At 35.9% G+C, this 20128-nt stretch overlaps 1 protein-coding gene across 1 annotated transcript in view; it reads left to right on the top strand.

The window, feature by feature from the left end:
- Window positions 1-20128, top strand: part of pparaa (peroxisome proliferator-activated receptor alpha a) — a 55196-nt gene that overhangs the window by 28176 nt on the left and 6892 nt on the right. Inside the window, exons 5-9 of the mRNA XM_042722106.1 lie at window positions 514-604; window positions 11121-11360; window positions 11657-11814; window positions 17307-17445; window positions 18656-18855. Coding sequence (XP_042578040.1) covers window positions 11129-11360; window positions 11657-11814; window positions 17307-17445; window positions 18656-18855 — 729 coding nt within the window. The 5' untranslated portion in view covers window positions 514-604; window positions 11121-11128. The remainder of the gene's footprint in view (window positions 1-513; window positions 605-11120; window positions 11361-11656; window positions 11815-17306; window positions 17446-18655; window positions 18856-20128) is intronic.

The following is a 20128-nucleotide window of genomic DNA, read 5'->3' as shown; positions in this document are numbered from 1 at the left end:
TAAATATATATATATATATATATATATATATATATATATATATATATATATATATATATATATATATATATATTATTATTGTATATATATTTGTTTCAGATTTAAATATAGTTTAGGCTTATAACAAGAAAAATAATTGCCAAAGGGTGACAAATATTTCAGTATCTTTTATCTTAATATCTTCTGAACCTGAAAATACGTGTGTGTAACCACTCGCCCCTGTGAGGTTCGTGGCTTGTGTGAGTCAGTAGTGTGTGTGTGCCTCCTCCTTGTCTGAGGTAAACCACACTGCTGCCCACAGCCTTACTCACTCACGCTGAACCCTCCCGCTCTGACCACACACTCCCCCATCCTAATCTGCTCATGCACCCCTGTATACTGTCACGGTCAACAGTAGACAGACATACAGCACAACAGATGACAAAAGTCAAACAGGACATGGAGCTGATGTACTGACTTGAGTGTGTGAGTTTCGTGCTTCAATAATCCTCTCTCTCTCTCATTCTTTCACAGATGGCAAACCCAGAAGGTGACTGTCTACCTTTCTCATGTTGGTGACCTTGATGATTTTGAAGGATCTCTGACTGAAGCTTTGGAGATAGAGGTGATAGGGGGCTGTATTTGGTGCACAGCAAAGAGTGTTGTATGACAAAGAGTTTTAACCCACAAGTTTAATGCTGTCAGTTACTGACATCTGATTTGCTAGATACTGTGCAGTCATTAGGCATTTTGTTAGAGAAGGTAAAACAGGAAATGGAAGCTGCTGTTGCAGGAAGAGGAAGAGGAAGAGAGAGACTGTCATTTGGGGTGAGGTAGTAGGTTGTATAGTTTGAGGGTTTAACCCTTGCTGTCAGATAACTATACAACTTACTGTCTTTCCCGAAGTGACTGTATCGCTTCAGAACATGTCACACGGAGGACGTCAACAGGAAAGAAGAAATTACACATTTCCAGGTTCCAGCATTAAAGTGTTTATCTAAGATATGCTTGATGTGGACTTAAATGTTTATCAGATACTTACAATAAAAGAATTTAAAAACATGATTCATGCCATATGTTAGCGTTAACAAAGAAACGCTTCTGAAATTTGTGTTAGAAATGCATTAATGCAGCTTTGATTTTTTACTTTGATTTAATCTAATATTTCACATGTTGGTCAAGCATTCACGTGAATCCATAAAGAGGACAGTATACGCAGAGAGTGACGATAACAATATGGCAATTAAAAAAAAAAAAGACATTTTACATGAGAGTGATGCTGTTGAACATCATTCATTCTGAAATTTCTTGAAATCTTTTTTCTTTCTTGTATTGGCATATTTCCTTCTGAAACAGAAGTTTGAGAAGTTTGGGACATATTCAGGGCTTATTCCTTTTCATTAAATAGCCAATAGTCTTCAGTTACATCACAGTCATGAATGATTTTGATTGGACAAAATTCAATGTAGTGAAGCTTATCAGTATTTGTGGAAGAAACAAAAGACTAAACTGAGGAATACAGAAGCATGTAGGTGTGTTCAAAGCTAACAAAAACTGCAAAACTTTGAAACGATTTCTATATAAATATATATACTAATATAAAAAGGTATACACAGTATACTGCATTATTGATTTGAATTCAAAAGGTAAAAATGCGTCGTTTTGTTGTTGTGGAATATTCAGCAATGATGTTCGTACAGGGTGAGGTAGTAGGTTGTGTGGTTTCAGGGTTGTAATTTTGCCCCATCAGGAGATAACTATACAACCTACTGCCTTCCCTGAAGGGCAGCAATACATCACCAGACACAGTTCATCCACTCTTTGAAGAGTGATTTTCTTTCACTTTTCTTAAATGTTTTAGTTTCCCAAGATTCTAATTATGATGATCTTGCCATTTATAGCTGCATGAGGATTACATACAGCACAGGTGTGTAATGCTTTAAACGGGAATAAAACAGTTTGATATTTCAAAGATTGCCTGTTTTTTTATTCTTTGCCTCAAGCACGATATTGACATTTATAATGGATAAAGGCGAAATAATCTCATAATAAATGAGGAAGGAATAGTTCACTCATAAATAAAAATTCTGACGGAGTGTCCAGAATATTCTTAAAAATTTCTCATTTGTGTTCTTTAGAAGAAAGAAAGTCGTATGGCTTCGGAATGACATGAAGGCGATATGGCAAAATTTATTTCTGAGTAATATTTCCCTTTAAGATTACAATTCCCATCATTCACAGTGACAGATTAAATGAAGAGTATTTCCTTCATAAGGATGTGAGGAATCTTTACGGACTTGTGTTATTCTGTTTGTTTGTTATTAAAGATGCAGTGCTGAGACGGACAGAGTGCTTCTGCCAGTGTAGCTTGTATTGTAAATAAAACATGGCCATGGCTCCAGACGGCCATTAGCCGATGTTAACAACTACAGGGCTGTAGGCAGGCTGACCTTTCACTGCTGCACAATTTATGGGCACTGGCTGGCAGATCTCCACAGGAGCGCCCCTAGACTGGCACTCACAGGAGACGAATAGCAGCAAGGGCGGACTGAATGTGACGGCCATGTCACCTTGAAAAAGTTTAGTTTCTTTGGAAACAGGTGTTATGCATTCTTATTATGTCAGCATTACCTGGGGGAGTGCAGCACCGTTAGTCTTACTAAACTACTTTCTTATGCACATTACAGTAATCCACAGAGGATAAGCTTTAATATTATTCCCTTAAGACCACATCAGTTTTTCCCGTTTGAGTCCTTCAGTTTTTTTTTTTTTTTTTTTTTTCTCAACGACACTATAAAACTAATAAGCCACTATGCAATAAAACTGTACTATCAGTGCGAATGGGTTTTAAATTAATTATAATGCATAAAATGACCTACAAATTGATTACAATTTTAATGAATGAATAAATACATAAAATCTGGCCGTTTATCTTACAGTGGCATTAGGCCAGATGTTTAGAGAAAAATGTCAAAGTAAATAAATACTAAAAATAGTATAAGACAACAGTGTAGTTACCAATGTAACAACAATAATTAATTAAAGATGTAATTACAGAAAGGTATTTTTAATGTAAGTACAATGTAAAAACACATGGACACAGTAAGTGCGTTGTACCAAATGATTGATTTAAATGAAGGTACATATTAGTTAAAACCCATTAAAATAGATTTCTAATAATGATAATTTTGGGGGTCTCTGGCGTGAGACTTGGTGGAAGGGGGGCAGGGGTAATCTTCAAATTTACACAAAATAACATTCCTTTCAGAATATCACCAGTAGGTGGAAGCAAAGGTGCGTTATTGTCACGTGTATTAACTATTAAAAACTGAATAGGTCGCTAAACATACTTAAGACAGCATAGGCCTACGTAATATTAATTATTTTATAATTAATTATATTAAGCGCAATATGGCGAGATATTATTCAGGCGCATGAAATAATACCATCATCTCAATTAGATCTGTTGCTCAGCAACGCGACCTTAAATCGGTGGGCGTGGCTTTGCGTATAAAAGCCTGCGCCGATTGGCCAAATCCATAGGTGTGTGAGGAGGTGTGCGCTGTCGCCTGCGGAACGAGCGCGCTCGAGTTCTGTCAGAGCGGTCTGACAGCAGTGGTTGCGGTGAATTTTAAATAGGACGTTTAAGGAGTACTACAGCCTCTCGCACCACCGAGCTGAGTGTTGGCAGTGTCACAGAGCCCGTGTGTTTTATTCCTGCCTGCATGGCGGCCTGGGATTGGGAGGTAGACGCGCAGCTCTTGTAAACAAAGCGCTTGTGTAACATTATGATCATGTTTTATCCGGTTTTATGGCCGTAATTACTGTAATCGTAGGCTTTTAACTGGAGCAAAGTAAACATTCACATAAGAACACATGTCTGTGCTATTTTCACAGCGAGAGGTTTATCACACACTCTGTAAAGAATAATACATGCGTTTGCTATAGTTTATCAAGATTTCAACTCTTGCCGCAACCAAAGCGAAACTTGACAGCGTCTGTGGTGCACTTACATGCACTCGGGCGATCTTTAAAGCCTGCCGATTCAGTCACTGTTATTGATATGATATTAACTTCATTAGTTTATATAAAGGCCTGTATATATATTCATTCCACAGTGTCAGCTAACGTTAATGTAATGTTAACTAACGTAATCATGCGCACTCGTGTATCATTTATAATTTCATTTCTAAAAAATACTCTTATAATAGTTAAACTCAGTTTTGTTTAAAATTCCATTTAGAACAGAAAAATAAAGGGATTTCAGTTTCATCTAGGCCTATGAAGTCAAAATCCTAATGTAACTATGAATGAACAGAGATGAATCTTACACGTGAAAATATTCACTAGTAGTTTGCAAGTTACCTTGGTTAAGCATTTAAAGAGCAATAACATACAAGTACTTTAGATGTTACATTTAATCTAATATTCACAAGTCAAATTTAATGTTGTTTGTTATAAAGATATTGCCTTCATTTACCATTACAGTTTGTAAATTTAAAAGATTTTATGAGGAATATGTCAGTTCCATGGTACACTTGACCAGAAAATGTAAGTTTTTGTGATAAATCATCTGACCTGTGCAGCTGTGTTATTTTAGTATCATTGGAATACTGTTATAGTTTGTACTACTTATACTATACAGTGAAGAACATTATGCAGGGCAAGCATTATGGAGCCTATAGAATAGAGTTATTTATATGCCCCTAAAATTCAAGAGATTGGAACAAACTGCCCATGTATGAGTTTTTGTCTCATGTTTATATTTTATGATGTAGTTAAGCAATACAACACGAGTGCTGTTTTGTCCCAGATAGCACGAGGGCAAATGTGATATTGATTTTATACAGCATTTCAGTAAAAAATAAATTAATTCTGTGTTATATTTTAGACACAATATTGTCGTTTTTGCCAACACAAATATGACCTATTAAAGCTACGGCAGAACTGTTGTGCTTCTCCAAGCAACACACAATTTATAATTTGGAACTAATCAGGTGAACCAATGATTTAATGACCCTTTCATAAAGAGAGCATTTGCTTCATTCCTGAATGAATCATCTGTTTGAACAAATCAAATGAATAAATGACTCAATGTCTTATTCCTTTAGACATTTACTGCCACCTACTGGCAGTTTTAAGTTTCATACTTAGATTATCATTTTAATAAAAAACATAATTTCATATTTACATATTAATTTAAAAAATCTGGGGGAAAAAAATCCACATTAATAATAAAAAATAATAAAGTGATAGCTCACCCAAAAATTAAAAAGGAAAAGGAAAAAGAAATAGAAAAAAGCTTTCTAAAGCTACTTTTTTTAAATATGTATTTCATACTTTTCTCATGTAACACGATAATGGATTTAAATGATCTTTTGTGGGTAATTTCTCAGTCAAATTTAATGTGCGATTCATTAATCACAATATTGTGTAATTAACTAGATTAAAAAAATATATATCGGTGACAGCCCTAATTTGAATTTTAGTTCATGCTTTGTGTTTGTCATTTTAATTAATTTTTTTAAATGTCTATATACATTTCAAGTAGTTTTTAAGTAATGTTGTTGTTTTAAGTAATAAGTTATGTTATATATATATATATCTTGTTTTATTTCAGTTACTGTTTATTTTATTTCTAGAAGCGAATATGCAGTGGCCCCCTTTTTAACATCTTTTACTTAAATTAGGTCCACTTGCTCAATGTCCCTCATCTTTAAGAATTCATTAATAAATACCTCTCTAATGTACTTGATGTAATTTTTTCAGGACATTGACATTCTCTGCAACTAATTGAGAAACTGGCAGCGTTTAGCACAGCTTTTGTAGCCCGCATATCAGTGACTACAGGGCCACATGGGCTTGTCCATTCAGTCCTGTTACATAACATGCTAAAAGGGTCACACATATCTTAACGCCCCATGTCATCTTCCCTGTGCCTGACGTCATTGTGTGGGCTCTGAGAGTCTAATTTGAGATGTCATTTAAGTAGTTCTATTTAAATGAAGTAATTTTATAGCCTGTTTCATAATCTTATCTCTGTGGCCAAGTTTCTTTCGCCTTACTGGCTTTGTGAAACACTTTTGATTATCATATATCATCTATAAGATTAGATTAATGCAGATTTATGGAGTGATTGTCATATTTAATTTGTTGTAACACAAACACAGACTTTTGGCCATGACTGTATCGACAGGTTAAATGATGGAGAAACATCTGGCCTACATGGATGCACCTGCTTCAATTGCCCCATGTTTGCATTTCATAGTCCGTATGAAGCCGCCTGCCTTGACTTAATGCTGAGCTGTCCCTCTGCAGGCTGAATGTGCTAAACAGACCGGATGTTTCCTGGGCTTGTGGAACGAAGACATTCCTGTCCTATTGTTGAAATCCTAGCGGTTTTAATTATAAATGCATCCATCCAGACATTAAGGTTCTCTTATCTGATGTGTTCAGCTCGCTGCGGCGTCCGTTTGTTGGTGTAACGCCAGCCAAACTCCTGAACGGAGAGAAGCAGGCATGCAGGGTGTGTGTGTGTGGATTCGGACTTTGGCCCTGGAAGAGGTGCATGTATTTATTGGCAGCTGGTAGAGCAGAACGGTGAATCGTGATCTGGTAAGCACTGATTTCATTCTGCTTTGCGCTGCACTTAGGTGTTGATTCGAACCTGGTTTGTAATTGTTCTGTTCGCTTTAAGCGAAGGCCTCACAGCCATTGTGAAAAGTGAAGTAGTTTTCTTTTGTGCAAGAATATGTTTTGACACAAAGTGTTTTTGTGCTGCTTTGTTGTACCTATATTTGAATCAGTGGCAATTGAGAGGAATTTTAAACTTTTAGTTTAAAAGACGTTTTTATTATTTACGTTTTGAAAAACTTTTTAGCATTTTTAAGAAAAGTAATTCCCTTATACTTTTTATGCATGCAAGTGTTTACATTTGGATTCGTTATTTTCAAAAAGGTTTTTAAAATATTTTTTTCGGTAAATTATTATTGTTATTAATTCATTAACATAATTACGTTTTTGTAGAGTTTACATTGTTTACCATGTTACATTTTATAACCTGAACAGACTTTGTCAGATTGTCATTTTAAGAGACTTGTTGACCTTGACACTCAATCATGAGGGTCTTCAGGGGTCCTTTCTGAATGATCATTTATTGTCCGCATTTTTTGTCGGTTGCATCATTAAACTTTAATTTAGAGACAAGAATTATAATTACAAAACATTCTGAGAAATTCTAAGAAATAATACTTTAATAATAATAAATAAACAATAATTATTATTATTTAATAAATAAATAATTAATTATTTAATTAGTAATAAATAATGTCAAATTAGAATTTCTTCATGATGTCAGGACAAGTTGTAAATATACTTTTTACCCACACAAATATTAAAATGAATTTTAATTCAGAAATTAAAAGCATGCTTATCAAAAGAAAATGTGTATTTAAGATGAACTTTAATGCATTTTGAGTAATCAGTAGATCCATAAAAAAAAGTCATGTCATTGACCTTTCACCAACAGTGAGCAAATAGACTTGTCTTTATTTTTGCCAACTATTCTTGACCCACATCCAAACTGGACAGATTTATCCGTTGCACATGCTGCTTGGAAGACGTGCATTTCATCATGCACTGAATCAATATTTCTTTCAAAAACAAACTCACACATGGTCTGTGGTCACAGATTAATCTTTATACTTCAGTTCTGTTGTTTCTATCCGGTGGGTAGAGATTCTGCTTGGTCATTGGTAGTTGGCTGATGCAGTGGAAATTTCTACACAGATGTGTTTGCTTTACATCTGTTGCCTTATGCAGTTTCGCAGCGAGGCCAAGGCTGGTTCTGAAGTAATGATGGGGGACACATGATCAGTATGGCCTGTCTGTAAAACACTACTAAGTTTTTTGGATAGGATTAAGTATGTTGACATTCATTGTCTTGTTGTGGATCTAAACTGCCCCCTGGGACTGCTGGATTGTTACTACACATGGTCAAACAGGACAGTCGGTAAAGATCAAGCAGGAAGGAGGGGGTAAATCAGCCTGTATTAGTTTCCCAGTCCTGTCAGCTGTGACCCTCCACAACACGCCTCCTCCCCTTCAGCACGTAGGCTATGAGTGTGTGTCCTTCTCTTGCCAGAATGAGAAACACGCAAACCTTGCACTGCAAAAATCTTGTTATTACCAAGCATTTTTACAGGAAAAATTCCTAAACTTAATTAAAACAACATACATTTACTTGACAAACTAAATGACACAAGATATATATTTTGATTGAGAATTTTATCAGTTTTAACGTTTTGTTATTTTGAGACCATATGCAGATTTATATTGTTTTAAAGATATGTAGATTATTTTTCTTTATAGCAAAATATAAATTTTTGTACAGCCGCCTCGTGACTCGGTCTTGTTCTGTTTATTTAATAGGACTCATTATTGAGGATTCCTCTTGTGCATTCATATGTGTTATTGTTCAGCTCTTGTTTTGTAATCTGCGCTCATCATTGGGTATAACATCTGTTATGAACAAGGAGGTGTTGAATCCTATGCATCCGTTGAGATATTTGGGTAGAATTTGTAGTTTGGAAGCGTCTGTGAGGTTTGGTTTTGCTGGTTAATGGCTCAGCCGGTCTCCATGGGCACATTTCCATTACAGCAGAAACTGGCGTTTCTCCTACACTCCGCTTGGCTCTCGCTCGTTGTCATGAGGCTCAAGTCATGCGTATGTGTGCCCATGTGAGTGTCTGGGTTTACACTGAATAAATATAGTTGCTTCAGCTTATCGCTCTCTGTCTCGCACCCTAATACACAGTTACTGTAGGTACACAAATGTAGTCTCACTCAAACACATGGTACATGCGTAATCTTGTTTACTGTCAATGGCTGGCTTCTAACACTGCAAAAAGAAATAAATCAAGCAGTCAATAGTCTTGTTTCTACTAAAAAAAAAAAACGAAAAATACATTTGAAAATACAATTTAAATATTTGAATAATTTTAATATATATGATATAATTATATATATATATATATATATATATATATATATATATATATATATATTTAAAAAATAATAAAAGTACATTTAAGTAAATTATATATTTAAAATAAATTAGTTAAAGCATATAAAAATATAAAGATAAATTGTACTTGAGACAATCTGCAATATAAGATATAAATATTGATAAAATAAGCATGTATAAAAATATTTACATATTTTTTTTATGTGGAAAAAAAAACAAAAAAGGGTTAAAAGTTTACATTTTTTTTTTTTTTTTTTTTTTTTTTGTGTGTGTGTGTGTGTATATATTTATATATGTTTCATCTTCTTTTAAGGATATTTAGATGCACTTTTGCTTCTCAAGTTTTGTTTGTTTGTTTATATATGTGTGTATGTTTTTTGTAGTTTATTAGGTTTTTTTTTGTCATTATGCAGTCTGTATGTTTCTCCAGTCTGAACGCTTGTTGCTTCACTTGTCTGTGCACGTTGTGTCACAAGCAGAATCAAATGCGAGTCAGAAATGATTGTCGTACAGATCTGAGAGAGCGGAAGGCTGTGTACGTTGACAGAAGGATCATGCTGAGCTCAGGTTTCAGGTTTCAGCTGCAACAGCTGGAGACAAACAGATGTGAACAGCCGGGTAAGTTTTTTGCTGATCTGCTTAGAACAGAGCAGAGAGATCAGGTATAACTTTAGAAAGCTGGACGGCTTCCCCTCGCAGACAGAGCTGAAAACTGGGATGCTCTGCCAAGAGCTGATTTATGATGGGATTCGGCAGGAACATCTTGTCTACCGTCAGTAGACAGTGTTAGTGGAGATTTTGTCAGCTTTTTAGCACGGGTGGTACTGCAACAGAGAGAAAGTGTTTTCTTTTTTTTTCTTTTAGATTGGCTGTGTTTGTCACTTGAAGGTAAAGTGTATTGTTGTTTCCTCCGAAAAGTAGTCATCTGTTGCAGAAGGGTTTGAATGCAGAGTCTGGCATTGGTTAGCCTTCTCCATGTGACTGCTGTAAGAAATTAAAGGGTTGAGTAGAATGGCATTTGAACCGTTGTCCACAAGACCCCTTGAGCTGCCATAAAAATTCCCTCGAGAGCGTCTGAATCCATTTGAGTGGTTAATTCTTTTTTAAAGGATTTTTATCTCCTGCTCACACTTGGAGCGTCCGGCCGTGGTGTGTAAATGTGAATGATCCTGTGATATCAAGCAAATGAAGCACATCAAAATAACTGTCCTGCAACCCCTTTGAAACTACTTACTGTAGCAGCCGCATAACAACACCACTCATGTCTTCTTTGAAACATGTATAAATTGAAACCAGTTTGATTTTACACTGACATATCTTTTACACCTAATCTTCGTATCAACATAGTCGATGGAGCACTTGGTCTTTGGTCGGTCTCTTTAAGTTCACATGGCAGGACGAATGAGATCACATTCCTGTGATGAAACAGGCCAGAGCCTTTGAAATGCTCCCTTCATGTCTAAATAAAACACTGCCATATCTGTGCTTGGGGTTTCCTTGGCAACCCCCCCTTGAACATGTTACTTATGCCACTTGTTTAGCGTTGCTCTGAATGGAACTACTTCTAGTCACTGTTTCACAGAGCACAGGCTGCAGTTTGCATACCAAGTAGATATCGAGTCTCCTTTTTTTATCATCACAATCAAACAGTGTTGTTTTAAAATTATCAAATTAACAATAAATAAAATAACCATTAAAATAATAATAAAATAAAAGCTTTTATTTCTTTGTTTATGCATTGATATCAGAGCATTAGTCTGAAATAAAAATGATGAAGCTTTACATATGCAAAGGGTTTTTGATGACAATGGTCTATTTTCTGTTATTTTAGTATACAATCAACATCTTTATTTTATTGTACAGTACATAAAAAGTCAATGCAAAACTATGAAAAATGATCTAATAATAATAATGTGGAAACAAAAAGTCTTTAAAAAATTAATAATTGTTAATTGTTTTAATTCTCACAAACTTCAAAAAAACAAACAAAAAAAACAATGTGTGTTTGCCTTTAAACCCATTGTAATCCGTGTATTGCGTCTTGCAGCCTTTTAAAAGATATGAAACATTTTCTTTACTCTGTTTTCATTTTTCTCGCAATTGTTTGTCTTTGCAGACTGATGAATGATTCAAAGCTTGCCGTGGTCCAGCGCCATGGTAGACATGCCAAGCCTGTACAGCCCCTTGTCCCCGCTGGGCGATCCAATTCTGGACAGCCCTCTGTGTGGAGAGCTCATTGGTGACATGGAGGTGCTGGAGGATATCTCACAGTCCCTCAGTGATGATACCTTCAACTCCCTTCATGTGCTGGACTACCAGAGTAACAACACAGCAGCAGACAGCTCATCTGGCTTAGGTAGAGCAGACGGACACACACACACACAATCCTAACCAATCAGGCCCCTTAAAAAACTTTAAAAGATTAACACTGTAAAGGTAAAGAATTAAACCATTGCATTCATCTTATGGTATATCTTAAAAAACTTTAAAAGATTAACACTGTAAAGGTAAAGAATTAAACCTTTGCATTCATCTAACTAATGTAGAATATGGTCAAATATGTTGTGTCAGTGTAAATAGGATGCTAATAAGCAACTTAATAGTGAGAAGTGTAAATATATACATATGCCCATGGGTGTGTTTGTCTTGTAGATGTCTTAACACCAGCATCTAGTCCATCCTCAGAAGTGTTTGCATCCAGCACGGTTCAGGATGAGAACTCTTCTGGTTCTCTGGCCCTCGAGTGCCGCGTCTGCGCCGACCGGGCCTCTGGTTTCCACTACGGAGTGCACGCCTGCGAAGGATGCAAGGTAAGCGCGCACGCAATGCGCACAGTTGAAAATTCTCACACGAGTACCAAGAGTCAATACCAGAACGCCCTTAATTTTTTCCTGCTTGGCATTAGTGCAGACACTATGTTACACTTTCATAAGCACAAATCTGTCCGGGACAGAAAACACTTGAGCGCACACACCAGGGTCAACCGAAAGCACATGAGTTTCTGTAGTGTTTTCATAGCTGCTTTTGCAAAAAGACTGAGAGTTCCCCCAAGGCTTGTTCTCCCTTCGTACATGTGAGGTGAAGCGTGTACAAGAGCTGTTGCTTCATGCGGTGCATGTCAAATTCATCAGTAGGACTGCACACAGCACACCCCAGCTGACATGAGCCTGGGTCACGGCCGTTCTCATTCCTTTAAAGTTAACTACTACCAGCCCAGTTATTGCAATGTGACACGTGTTCTTCTCCAGCAAGAGCAGACTTTGACCGTTGGCACCCCTTAGGGTGTAATTAAGCCAGGACCATTACCACAATGTTTATTGCCGATGCGGTTTACCACTCTTCCATGTTGTACTTTGGTGAGACCAATTAAAATATGCTTTATACATAATTGTTTTAGTTAATAGTTATAGTTAAGCTTGTTTCAAAATTAAAGGCTAATTAAAAACTATTTATTTAATTATTTAGAATTTAAAGGAACACTATCAGAATCGGTGTGTACCGTCTTATTTCCTCATTCAGTTCAGGTCACTGGTTTTGAGCTTCATGGACCTCTAGTTTAACTAAATTTCATGTTAGTTAATTATATAGTTTGACATTTACAGTGTCCTAACTAGGAATGATATCATAAATCAACAAGCACTAAAAGCGATACTTCCATGTAAATCTGACATGAGACGAGTAGACATGAGATATGGCTGTATATCGGCACGGCTGTGATTGAGCCATAGGCATGAGGCCACAAAAGCCCTCTTTTGTGCAGAACTACTTCCTTCCACCACGGATTCAAATTTAAAGTTGACAGTTTAACAGTGTAAAATCGCTCTCTTATCAGCCAATCAGTTTCAAGGACCAGAAAGAACTGTTGTATAAATAATAATATATCATTTGTTTAAAATAACACAAGCTCAGGATATTTTCACGTTGTATTCAAAATGTAATAAATCAGAAATACCCCACTCGTGATTTTATTAAGCTTTTACATGCCATGTAAATGGCAGTTGCCAACAAGTGGCTAAATGCAACTTGCTATCTGTTCTAACAAACTTTCCAGCTTGTAGATTTTAAAATACATTGAAATATTTCTTGGAGGTTTAGTGGCGGTGATATTAAAGTCGTGCAAACGTGATTTGTTAATAGTTTGTTACTTTGTTTGTAACCAGGGATGCACGTAAGTTTTTCAGTCTGGTTCTTATGAGAGCACCTTGGAGATTTGGTTTGATGCTCACCCTGAACATAGTGTGACCCATTAAATATAGCAATAAAAAATAATAATAATAATAATTAATGAAAATTCGGTTTGATGCTCACCCTGCACATAGTGTGACCCATTAAATATAGCAATAAATAATAATAATAATAATAATAATTGGATATTTGGATTGATCAGGGCTCCAGACTAACTTTTTACTAGGAGCACTGTAGCCCCTAAAAAAGGGGAACTTAGTGTCTTTAGAAAAGTTTAGATGGTATTTTTTCTTTTCATCTTGCCTCTGTATAATGCATATTAAAGTTCATAACTGCAGCGCTGCTTCGTTTACAGCAGAAACCAAGGAAACGATTTAAGCACCACCTGCTGGCAGAAAGTGAATCTGTGTCTCATTCAGCTCGTCCGCTGTTTCTGTTTCATGCATATATTTTTTATGTATAGTTTCACAAAACTGAAGTCAAACCATTCTGTTTTTGCTTCAAATTTTGAAATTATGCAATCTAATTTAGATTAAAAACTGCTCATGTTGCATGTATGCAACATCTTTGTTTGGATCATGATGAAAATGCAGTGGTTGCCTCTAATTTTAAATGGAAAAAACACAGACAAAGCCTTATTTTGTTTATATGAATAGATTTTTTTATTTGTGTTAATTATTTGATTTGGGGCTTGTTTTAAAATTTCAATTTAGTTTTATTTACATTTACATTATATTGAAATTTTGTCATTTAGCAGACGCTTTTATCCAAAGCGATTTACAAATGAGGACAATAGAAGCAATCAAAACCAACAAAAGAGCAATAACATGCAAGTGCTATATTAGTATATTATTATAGTGTTATATTTCAATTTCACAAAGAAAGATGCAGCATTTTTGTCTTAGCAATAATAAAAAGGACACATTTAATTTATAATTCGTCTTAAATCTAATTGTGTTAAAAACAAATCGTGAATCGAATCGTTTCATCCCTAGTGCTACTGACAAGTGCTTTAATGAATCACTCACAATGTGCAGTATTGTTTTAATTTCAGAGAGATATGACACACACACACACACACACACACACACACACACACACACACACATATATATATATATATATATATATATATATATATATATATACACATATATATATATGATAAAATTACTAGGGTTTGGCTGTGATAAAATTTCTATTGTTTTGTAATACTTGTTTGTTTCATGTTTAAACACATTTGACAGTAAAGCACTAAGCTTGAGTTGGGAAGCTTACAAAATATATTTTATTAACAACAGTAACATGTGAAAAATCTAATTTTTATATAGAAAAGATATATTTTGTACTCTTATTAAATGTATCATTACTCTTCTATAGTCTTATATGAAATTGACCAACTGCCTGTTTTAGCACTGCCAAATGAAGCGAGTCAGTGAAAGACATGTCTCAGTTTTGCATTTTGCTCTGAAACCAGCAGTGCATAGGCTAGGTTTATGCTTTCAGTTCAATTGTAAATTTTTAACAGTAATCATTAATCCAAAGTTCTGTTATAAAACACTAGATGGCACAGACCGATACTGTAGGTCTAACTCAATCTGACATAATGACATCATAATTCACATGGTGCAGCTGATTGGTTTCTTTTCACATCAGCAGCCAATGAGTTCGCTGCTCAACATTAAAATACTCGACTAGTGCATGCTGTAGCAGTTGCAGCGCACTTGAAAATCCTCCACCTTCCCCAGCTCCACCTGTATAGATCTGCTACAGGCTGCTTTAATTTGTTATATATGGGGGTTATTTTATATATTTTATTTGTGCAGCAGCAGCATTTCTTACATGCTCACAGCAGCATGTCTATGGTTGTATTGGCAGTAGCAAGTCTCTGTACTTGCTCTTTCGCAGCAGCGTAGCAAATCTATTCCGCCAAAACCAAACACATTAACATTGCCATGCATATTCCCATGCTTAACTTCAGTGACAGAATTTCAGCTGATTGTGCAGCTGTCAACCATTTAGGTACACAAATGGTCTAAACTTATTTACCCAGCATATTTTGGTCGTGTATGCGCACCACTTACCAGCCTTACATTAAATTGTTTCTTCTGGCAATTGTGTTTAAGTGTCAGAATTCATACAAGTAGTTTTTTTTTTTTTTTTTGAATTTATTTTAGTATAATATTTTTTTTTTTCTGTAATAATAAAGAAGATATTATAAGAATTATTGTAGTTTTTTGTTTGTTCTGTAAAAATGATGCACTCTATTAGTATATGGACAAATTACCAATAACCAAGATTAAAAAATGCTGCAAAATTGTTGATTGTTATTTTTTGCCAACTAATGTGTTAACTAATGTTAATTTGTAGAAGCTTATTTTAAAGTGACACCTTGTTGTTTAGTAATTTGTTTTTAAAAAACAATTTCACATGACAGTTTTAACATTTATGTTTTCTTTTAAGATAAATCTGGAAGAATAAATGAGGCATTTGCAGCATGCGAATATATCTTAAACTTCACTTCCTAAAGCTTTTGAGAGCTGTAGGAAATAATGCACCGGCAGCATGGAAGGTGTGTCTGTCCTTGGTTGATATTAAGGGGCTGTACTGTGATGAGCCGTTTCCTCAGACTGGTTTTATCGTATGGTATGTTCGGTGCATAGAGATGCATCATCGCTTCTGTTTTTAGCACTGGGAGCATTCCAAGATAGTCTGTCATAAGACCGTGCTTTCGTCTGAAACCTGTTTCCATTGTCAGGCATGTGTTCCGCTTTTCACAGTTAAATAATTCGCCTGGAGGGACACAGAATGTCTGTGCTGTAACCGTGACCATTACTACACATACCAGGACCTGTCCACAGTGTCTATTCTGATGAATATGTGTGGGAAGATTCTTCAAAGCTCTGATTTTATCTGAATGGTAAACAGCAATAATCCCAGTGCACCTTTCCCCAAGCATCCTACGCAAGACCTGGTTTTTGACAAAGCATTTAGCATTAGGTCATGCATAATTCTCTTTTGCTTTGAAGACTGGAAGTACGTTTCTCTGAAGAACATTTCTCAAAAGGCATAATGTCTTTCATTTATTATTATTTATTAACGCAGCACAGAAATGCTTCCATAAGTCATAACAGCTTTGTGCAAGCTACAATGAGCTTAGCTGTACATCTGTGTTTGTTCATAGATATGCTGTGTTCTTGAGAAATTAATATTGTTATCTTGTGAATCAGCCTTCTTATCACATCTGCAATTAGCGTTCAGTTTATCAAGTTCATTTTATTACGGTCTTGTGAGGTTCTGCTCTGTATTGGAAATTAGGGGCTAAAGTTCTTATACACCCAATTCAAAATGTAAACATAAATATATTACAAAGCGGTGCAAGAACAAGTTGACGTTCAATTGGTATCATATAAGTTCTCACCAACAGTCTTAATTTACCCTTCCACAAATTAAAGCCTAAAAAGGTTTTAAAGTCTTACACATAAATTTATGGCATGAAATGTTGCACGCACTTCAAAGAATTTTCCTCAGTATTTTTCATCTGTTTTCCAGTATGAAAATCGAAACATCCTTAAATACAGATGGAGTCTTGTTTTCTGAGAAATTGAACTAAATTGAGTTTGTACTTGAACAAATATTAGTCAATGGGGTATGAAAACTAGTTTCCCCAGTGAATTACGATTTTTGATATGCCCACTGGCAGATATTTTTTCTTGTGTTAATTATAAACTGACTTTATTTTGATTAATTTCTCATAAAACTAGATTTCTTACTTCAGTTCTCACGTAAAAGTATCTTTATTTAAGAATCTTTGGACAGTTGCACTGGAAAGCAAGAGTTATGTCCAAATTCTCGTGGTTGCTATTCAAGTCTTATGTTTTAATTTAAATTATTTATTTTATTGTTTTGTTTTGAAAATGAATTAAAAAGTAATAGAGATCTATTGGAAGTTGTATTTTCAAACTTAGAGGGCATTGACAATGTATTCCATTCAAAAAAAAATCTTTACTTGGTCTTTAAAATGCCTTAAATTTCCCTTCATAAAACCTGCAGAAATAGTTTTTTTTTTAATCATATCAAATTGCATTACATGTGTTTTTTCATGAATTTTTCACAGGGGTTCTTCAGGAGAACCATTCGACTCAAACTGGAGTACGGCAAGTGCGAACGCAACTGCAAGATCCAGAAAAAGAACCGCAACAAATGTCAATACTGCCGTTTCCGCAAGTGCCTTGCAGTGGGCATGTCCCACAACGGTAAAAGCTTCACAAAGAGCATATCTCTATGAAATAGATTATACAGAATCAGTTTATGGCTTGATGATTTAAGATCTTTAATTGTTTTATCTGAAATCAAGATGGTGTTCCATTTTATGACAATAATAATTTGTTTTATGTAGTTTTTTAGTTATCTAATTAAAGGTCAGGACAATTAGAGTAGAATCAAAACAGAGTACAAAACAACCTTTACACACTCTTAGCTTCATAATCATGACTTAGCACAAATCCACACCTTCTAAGTGCTATCAGAAGCAGCATGACCGGAGGTAACACGGAAGATACGCCATACCATTCTCACAAGACTTTGACCCAAACCGAGGATAGCTTCTTCTGTTAATGGGCTAATGTCATGTGCCGCTGTTAGCACAATCCCTTCAGAGGCAGATCTGTATCATATCACGCCATACAACTCCCAACCCCACCGTCGTCTGCCCTTTGTCCCGGCAATGATGAAGTGGCAGCAGTGTGTTGACCTAAAGTTCTACTACTGTTGGTTTGTGTATAAACTGGGGCTGATGATTCAATACGTTAATGTACCGTTATTTATTTATTTAAAAAAAATAACGCAAGCAAATAAATGCAATCAGTGCCTCCTGACCCAAATTTGAGTTTTGGGGATTTTCCTATAATCCGAGCAATTCGACTGTCGATCTGCACACAGACCAGTAGTTAAAAAGTGTTTGTTTTTCATTTTATCTGCAATATTATGTTTTTCTCAGACAGATTGACAAATGCAATTGCAACACAGCAGACTGTAGACCTGTTATTCAGTGATGTGGAAAAAAACAAACACTAAATTCAATTATTTAAGTAACAAATCTTTATTTATTTTATGTAACATTTCACATTACATTTAGCAGATGCTTTTATCCAAAGCAACACAAAAGAGGAACAAAAGCACTTAAAAAAAAATAATAATAATGATAATATGTAATGTCAGGTTTATTAGAAAACTAGATTAGGAAGGAAACAAGAGAAGAGGAAAATGCAGAGAAAAAATTAAAAATGTTTGTTTATTTTTGATTATTTTTTCTTTTTAATCAGCCCTTTTATGAACATTTTAAGCATGTATGTATACAGTATGTGTTTCTGTTTTTATACAGTACATTGTCTGTGGCAGCATGCATGAGTTTGCATTTGGTTTCATTGGTACTGTGTGTGTGTGGGGTGGGGGGGGGTCTTACAGCTATCCGTTTTGGGCGGATACCCCAATCTGAAAAGCAGAGGCTGAAAGCAGGGCAGGACGTCACCGGGAAAGAGCAGCACGAGTCCCAGCAGCTGGACACAAAGAGTCTGGCCAGACAGATGCATGAAGCCTACCTCAGACACTTCCACATGAACAAAGCCAAAGCACGCGTGTTTCTCACGGGCAAGACCAGCACTCCGGTGAGTGACTGCTGTGTTGAGGAATCACTAACTCACAAACTCATTCACTTACTAACTCATTCAATCACTCACGCACTCATTGACTTACTCATTCATTCACTCAATCACTCACTCACTCATTCACTCAATCGCTCACTCACTCACATTCATTCACTCACTCACTCACTCCCTCACTCAGTCATTCACTCAATCACTCACTCACACACACACACTTATTCACTCATTCACTCAGTCATTCACTCAATCACTCACACAAACACACACACACTCATTCACTCAATCACTCAGTCATTCACTCACTCATTCAATCACACACTCATTCACTCACTCAATCACTCACTCATTCAGTCACTCATTCACTCAATTACACACACACACACACACACTGATTCACTCAATCACTCATTCACTCACACACACACACACACACACACACACTCATTCACTCAATCATGCACTCATTTACTTATTCACTCAATCACTCACTCACTCATACACTTACACACACACTCATTCACTCACTCAATCACACACACTCATTCACTCAATCACTCACTCATACACTCACTCACTCTCACACACACACACACACACACACTCATTCACTCACTCACTCACACTCATTCACTCACTCACTCACTCAATCACACACACACACACACACATTCACTCAACCACTCACTCACACACACTCATTCACTCAATCACTCACTCATTCACTCACACACACACACACACACACAATCACGCACTAATTCACTCAACTCACTCACTCATTCACTCACTCACACTCACACACACACACACACTCAATCACACAATCACTCATTCACTCACACACACACACACACACACACACAATCACGCACTAATTCACTAACTCATTCACTCAATCACTCACTCACACACACTCATTCACTCAATCACTCACTCATTCACTCACACACACACACACACACACACACACACAATCACGCACTAATTCACTAACTCATTCACTCAATCAATCACTCATCACACACACACACACACTCATTCACTCACTCATTCACTTACTCAATGATTAATTATATACACTCACAAAAAAGATACACACACACACACTCATTCACTACAAATAATTAAATTACTCACTCACTCACACACACTCATTCGCTCAGTCATTCCCTCACTCATTCACACACACACACACACACACACACCACACATCACTCATTCACACACACACACACTTATTCACTCAGTCACTCATTCACTCACTCATTCACTCACA

Source organism: Cyprinus carpio, chromosome B4, assembly GCF_018340385.1.
Source record: "Cyprinus carpio isolate SPL01 chromosome B4, ASM1834038v1, whole genome shotgun sequence".
Classification (NCBI taxonomy): domain Eukaryota; kingdom Metazoa; phylum Chordata; class Actinopteri; order Cypriniformes; family Cyprinidae; genus Cyprinus; species Cyprinus carpio.
Note: the sequence above shows the minus strand (reverse complement) of the source record. Positions and strands in the feature narration are given on the sequence as shown.